At 34.5% G+C, this 6,012-nt stretch overlaps 1 protein-coding gene across 1 annotated transcript; it reads right to left on the bottom strand.

Moving 5' to 3' along the window:
* Positions 1-2,352: 2,352 nt before the first annotated feature.
* Positions 2,353-3,649, bottom strand: LOC139869663 (probable long-chain-alcohol O-fatty-acyltransferase 5). Its single transcript, XM_071857781.1, has one exon. It carries the CDS (start codon positions 3,533-3,535, stop codon positions 2,483-2,485), a length of 1,053 nt encoding a protein of 350 aa, XP_071713882.1. The 5' UTR covers positions 3,536-3,649; the 3' UTR covers positions 2,353-2,482.
* Between the last annotated feature and the right edge of the window lie 2,363 nt (positions 3,650-6,012).

The following is a 6,012-nucleotide window of genomic DNA, read 5'->3' as shown; positions in this document are numbered from 1 at the left end:
CTCCTGTCCTCACGCAGGATCATGATAAGCTAGCATCAGGGGCGGAGACAAAGGGGGACTGAGGGGTGCTCAGCCTCCCCCAAGGCCCAATCGAGACCCAAGTTTCATTTGTATTACTATGCACAAATAATTGTAAACAACCCTCAATTCCCAGATATCAAATATAAGGTTGTGGCTCGTTAATGTAGTTTTTTTTTGTAATCATACGATTAACGACTAAGCCACCCCCATCTGTAAATTCTGGCTTCGCCTCTGGCTAGCATGTAGAGCTTTTGATGGTAGCCTTAAAGGGTTCACTGTTAATATTATTTGGTATACCTTACGCCCAAGAGCTAACCCAATTCCATGGTATTATGTTGTACGACACTCTCATGCTATTCAGAGTCACGCATTTAATATGTGGCTCTTTATGGGAGAAAGTTTAAAAACTCAGGACAAATTAAAACCAGAAACACGGATCAATGGTCCTTCCATGTCTGTTTTGTAAAACACAACAGGACGAACACGATCACTTATATTTTACGTGTGGTTATACATCTCATGTATGGTTAAAAATTTGCCAATTTGTTGGTTTCCAACATATGAACAACTGGAAATTGGTTTTTGTTGTTATCTTGTCAGTCGCTCATAAAAGATCAAGCAGAGTGGTGGTGCTTAAGCTCATGTTTGCGGCTACTTTTTATTATATATGGCAAGAGAGAAATACGGAGTTTTTGAAAAACAAGTGCGCAAGGAAGATCAATTATTCAAGACCATCTACTTGACGACCATGTTGAAACTTAAGTCCTTACGATTTAAAGATACTCAGCAAGCTCGATTTATGAAGGGCCTTTGGAAGATTCCATAATGTGTTTAGCTAGTTTGTTTGGGTAGTTTAAGCTAGTGTCTGTTTTAGCTTGTGTTCGGGTTGGTTGCGTGGTTGTTGTTTCTCTTTAATTAGGGAATCGTTTTTTTGTTGTTCTATATCTTTTTTTAGTCTTTAATAAAATTTACCTGGTAACCCTTTACAAGAAAAAAAAAAAGAATTTTCTATTAACAGGTCAGGCTTCTTTAAGAAATAATTTATACTAAAAATAGTGATATATTTTGTTAGGTAAAGGTTTTATTGGTTAAATAATAGTTAAATCTGAAAAATAAGTGGTCATTTTATAATATACAAATAAATTATGCCTGTTCAAATTCTTAAAATACTCTAAAAGCTTTCGAAAGCTTTTAGAGTTATCTAAATTAGGGTTGTGCACCATTTGATTTCAAACCGAATAAACCGAATATCGAATCAGATCCAAATAAAAAAAAATCAAACCGAAAATTGAATCGGTTTTGAAAAAATTAAATTCGGTTAACCGAAAACCGAATTAAAAATCGAATTCAAATTAACATATTAAAACATATTTATATTTATAATATTTATAGTTATATTATATTTGATATATTATTTTATTTTTATTAAAAAATAAACATGTTATATACTCTGTATACTTAAATTAATTCCACAATCGTTATTTCTAAGTTATATGTAAGTAATTATGCCGATTAAGATTTTTATTTTTAGTGATTTTAGGTTTTAACCGAAACCAAACCAAAAACAAATTCGGTTTTCGGTATTCAGTTCAGTTTTAGTTTTGGTTTTGGTTTTGTCATTTAAATTTAGTTTTGGTTTAGTTTTCGGTTTTGATTTTAAAAGTTTCAAAAACGAAAAAACCGAATCGAATAAACTGAAAAATCAAAAACCGAACCGATGAACACCCCTAATCTAAATAATGATTTTTATTTATTTTATTTTATTTTTGACAAAAATAACGCTAACTCATATAGAAACGAAAACATTTTCCAAAAGAAAACGTTCTCAACCAAAAGATACAACGCGAGATTTTAAAGTCCCGAAGCTAGAAAGCATACGTAACATACTAAAACTATCTATCTACGGACCTCTAACTTGAAAAGGGAAACCGATAAAACAACAAACGAACGTCTACACAAAACCTAAGAATTAAAACTAGGGAAAAAGTATCAAAGAAACAACCAAAATGATAATGATAATGATATATTGATTGATATTAATAATTATATGCTTCTTTATCACTAGAAAGTGCTACAGAGCCAACATGTTGTGTACTTTTGGTTCTCCTGTGAACAAGAGATTCAAGAGGGAGTCTATTTCAGCCTTCGGATATATATTCACACAAGCATGTAATTGTCTAAAATGTTGTGTAGTTTTTAATTTAGAGGCTTGCTTATCAAGTGGACAAATGTTTGTAAGTCCAACTTGATTTTGTTGTACTAACCAAATTTTCACTATTTTGTGAGAAGTTGTTATTTATTTAATTCTAGTTATTTGCCAAAAAAAAAAAAAAAAAAAAAAAAAAAAAAAAGTGCTACATTTATTGTTTGATATAAATGCTAACACAATGGTATTTTCCCTGAGAAAATAAAAAGAAGAAAATGCTAATTAGCCTAAAATACTCCTGAAATCATAAAAGGTTCAGGTTGAATAGTATGGGCAAGAAACGTCATTTGGTCCAACAAAGCGCCCACGAATCAAAAGTTCTAAAAACGCCACAAATTCTTTACACGACCGCACTTCCGTATCACACCTCAAAAATGGTGGAAAAAACAACCAAAAGCTAGTCGCCATCACCACACCCAACGCCACCGGACCCGAAACAATTCCGGGCACCCGAAATCTGTCACCAACGGCCCGTTTTACCATCAACTCCAAGCTTACCAACAGACCGTGAATAAAAAAGAAGCACGTGACTTCCCACGTCGGTTTCAACCGTCCAATGTAATAAAAGATTAACTCGTGCATTAACCCCGACACAATAAACGAACCCATCACCGCTGGAAACGGAGCCAATTTTTTTGACAAATACCGACCCGAAACTTTACGAATCGGAAGGTACACCGTAGGGTGTAGTATACCCGTCACCATCAGATTCCACCTCTTTCCCCAAAAGTCCTGTAATGACGTAGCAAGATACGGCTCATTGAATTGTGGTTCGAGATCGAACCCGAGGATAACACGTGCCACGTAAGCAACAATCGCTAAACCAACATCTAACACCACATAGATATGAACACAAAACAGAGCCATTTTTACGATAGGATTGAAATAGTCTCCGTATTCGTACACCTTAAGTAACAAAACAAATATCGTAAACTTGATCGAGTAATTCAAGATCATCGCCGGTGATGATTTAACTTTTTGTTCGGTGGTGATTTTAATTGGAACACAAGCGGTGAGGATGAATTTATATAAAGGAAGAGGTGATGAAATTGAATATAAAGGACCTTTATTGAATGCGAATAAAATTAATTTAAAATTCGCTAACCATGTTAAAAAGAAGGAAGTTGTACCGGAGAAATGAACAGTCGTAAGAACAAGTGGAAGGTAGAAGAAGATGCAGATAACGGGTAGGAAAGTGCATAAGCCTGTTGTACCTGGTGTTGTGAATGTTGTAATTTTGTGGCAGTAGAATAAAGACACACAAGCAGTTGCCCATACGAATATCATATTTTTCGTCTCACCTTCCATTTTCCTTTCAGTCTGTTTAATCGTGCGTCTCTGTGGAGCAACAAGTTCTTATTTATTTACTTTTATTTTTAATCTAAATCTTTATATATTCATAAACACTCAATAACCTCCAAATTTGACAGTTGCCATACTATGGCCAGAATTTAAACTAATCAACTGTCAGACACAGAGGCGGATCTAGAGTGTAAGGAGGGGGGGCGCCCGCCCCCGGTGGATTTCGAAATTTTAGTGTAAAAATTTTGGATTTTTCGACTTTGCCCCGGTGAATTTTTTTTTTGCCCCAAAACCTTTATATTTTGCCCCAAAACTTTCAAATTTTGTTCAAAATTCTCCAAATTTTGACCCAAAACCTTCAAATTTTACCCACAAATCTTCAAATTTTGCCTAAAAACTTCAATTTTTGCCCCAAAACCTCCATATTTTACTCAAAAAAATTGCTATGGTTTTAAAAAAAATTTCGCCCCCGGTGGGAAAAAATTCTGGATCCGCCACTGGTCAGACATGTATATGCGTGTGTACATTATATATATATATATATATATATATATATATATATATATATATATATATATATATATAATGTACGTAGTGAAAAATAATCTGGATCACCACATGTTACGCTTTTCTGACATACTGTGTCGAAAAAAATGTTCTCTCCTATAAATATTATATTATATATTATATTATATATATATATATATTATATTTAATTAAAGAAAATTGTTCAAAATTTTGATTCTACTATTTGAACACGGTTTCATTTAATTTTATTATATTTTTTTATATTATATTATATTTTTTTTTTTTTAATTTTTTCTTATTATTGGTTGATTTCTTTTGACAATCTATTTATCCGTCGAACAAAACAAGAGACAAACTTTCAGTACTCTTGAATTCGTTCACTCCGGATAAAGAAATAATTTTTTTTTCTAGGACAGATGAGCGATTGTCTTACATCTTACCTCTCCTCTATCCCACACATATAGGCAGTGGCGGAACTTGACGATATATATTAGAGGGGCCAAAAATGATTAGAAGTTTAAATTACCTTACAAATATCAGATATCAAATATATATTAACGTTAAACTTTTTAACATTGTAATCTAATAAATTAGATTAGATTTATGCATTAAATAAATATAATAACAACAATGACTTTGTCTATATAGATTGCATCACTATAAAACTATATAATAATATATATCAAATAATCTAATTACGAATTATATCATTTAAAGTTTGTATAAAATATTATAAGTAACTTCAAAAAAAAAAAAAGTTGCGCCACTATAAATAAAACCAAATAAAAATAGAGTGCAAAGCAACGTTGCAAAAGACGTGAGACGGGGTCGAGACGGTCGGGTCCTAAAAAGGTCGAAACGATCGAAACGGGGTCAAGATGAGGGTCGAGACGAACGTTGACCAAAGTTGACTTTTAAACATAGAAGTATATAAATATACATATGTATACATATTTTAAAGTCAAAAACTTTAATTGATTAATTTGTACCAATAATCGCAATCACCATTAATTTAATACAAAAAAATCAAACTAAATACGACAAATTTGACCGATTTTACAGACTTTGTAGCTTTTTCGAATTTTGACAAACTTTGACCCGATTTTTTTTCAACTTTCACCCAAAATTCGACCGTTGACTGTCATTTTAGACGGTTTTCTTCGAGACTGGACGGGCTAGTCACCAAACCGCCGCAACGGGCGTCCTAAAGGCTCGGGACGGGGTCTTTTGCAACCTTAACCACTCACTTCTTTCAGGGGCTATCGACCGCTTTTTCTGGCACACTGGGGTTAGGTTCGGACTTGCGTTTAGCTTTTGCTCGGCGATACTGCGTGGAACCTCAATCATATCGTCTTCGCACCATGCAAAAACATCCATGTTAGCTATATTAGTATATCGCGTAGCTGAACATTGATTTTGTCTCAGAGGTTGCCCCCAATTTGAATGCGCTTGTCCGGATAGTTTGGATTAACGAGAATGGAATACTTCGTACTTGCTCGTCAACCGTTGGGAGTGGTTCATGTGGAGTAACCGAGGCACATAGCGCTCTTCCAGACTCCGTCCGGATGATAGCAATACCTTGCTGAGTAGGAAACTTGATCATGCCACGAACTGTTGAGGGAATCACACCAAATTTCTGCAAAGTTACTCGCCCAAGGAGTGCATTATAGCATGAGTAAGAACGTACCACACAAAATTCAATAGGGACAGTTCGTGTGCGAGTGGAGTCATTATCATCGACTAACTCTAATTCAAGCTCGATGCGCCCCAACGGCCATGCCGATTCCCCCGAGAAACCCGACAAAACAGTCGTGGAGCACGCATCTTAGATTTGATCGTTGCAGGGAGTTGCCTAAAGCAATATTCATACATGACGTCAACGTTACTACATGTGTCAATGTTCAATCTCCTAACATTATATCCGCAATCAGTAATGCGACCTTTGATAATGATGG

This window comes from Rutidosis leptorrhynchoides, chromosome 1 (genome assembly GCF_046630445.1).
Source record: "Rutidosis leptorrhynchoides isolate AG116_Rl617_1_P2 chromosome 1, CSIRO_AGI_Rlap_v1, whole genome shotgun sequence".
NCBI classification, from domain to species: Eukaryota; Viridiplantae; Streptophyta; class Magnoliopsida; order Asterales; family Asteraceae; genus Rutidosis; species Rutidosis leptorrhynchoides.
The sequence above is the reverse complement of the archived record's forward strand: the minus strand, read 5'-3'. Positions and strand labels throughout refer to the sequence as shown.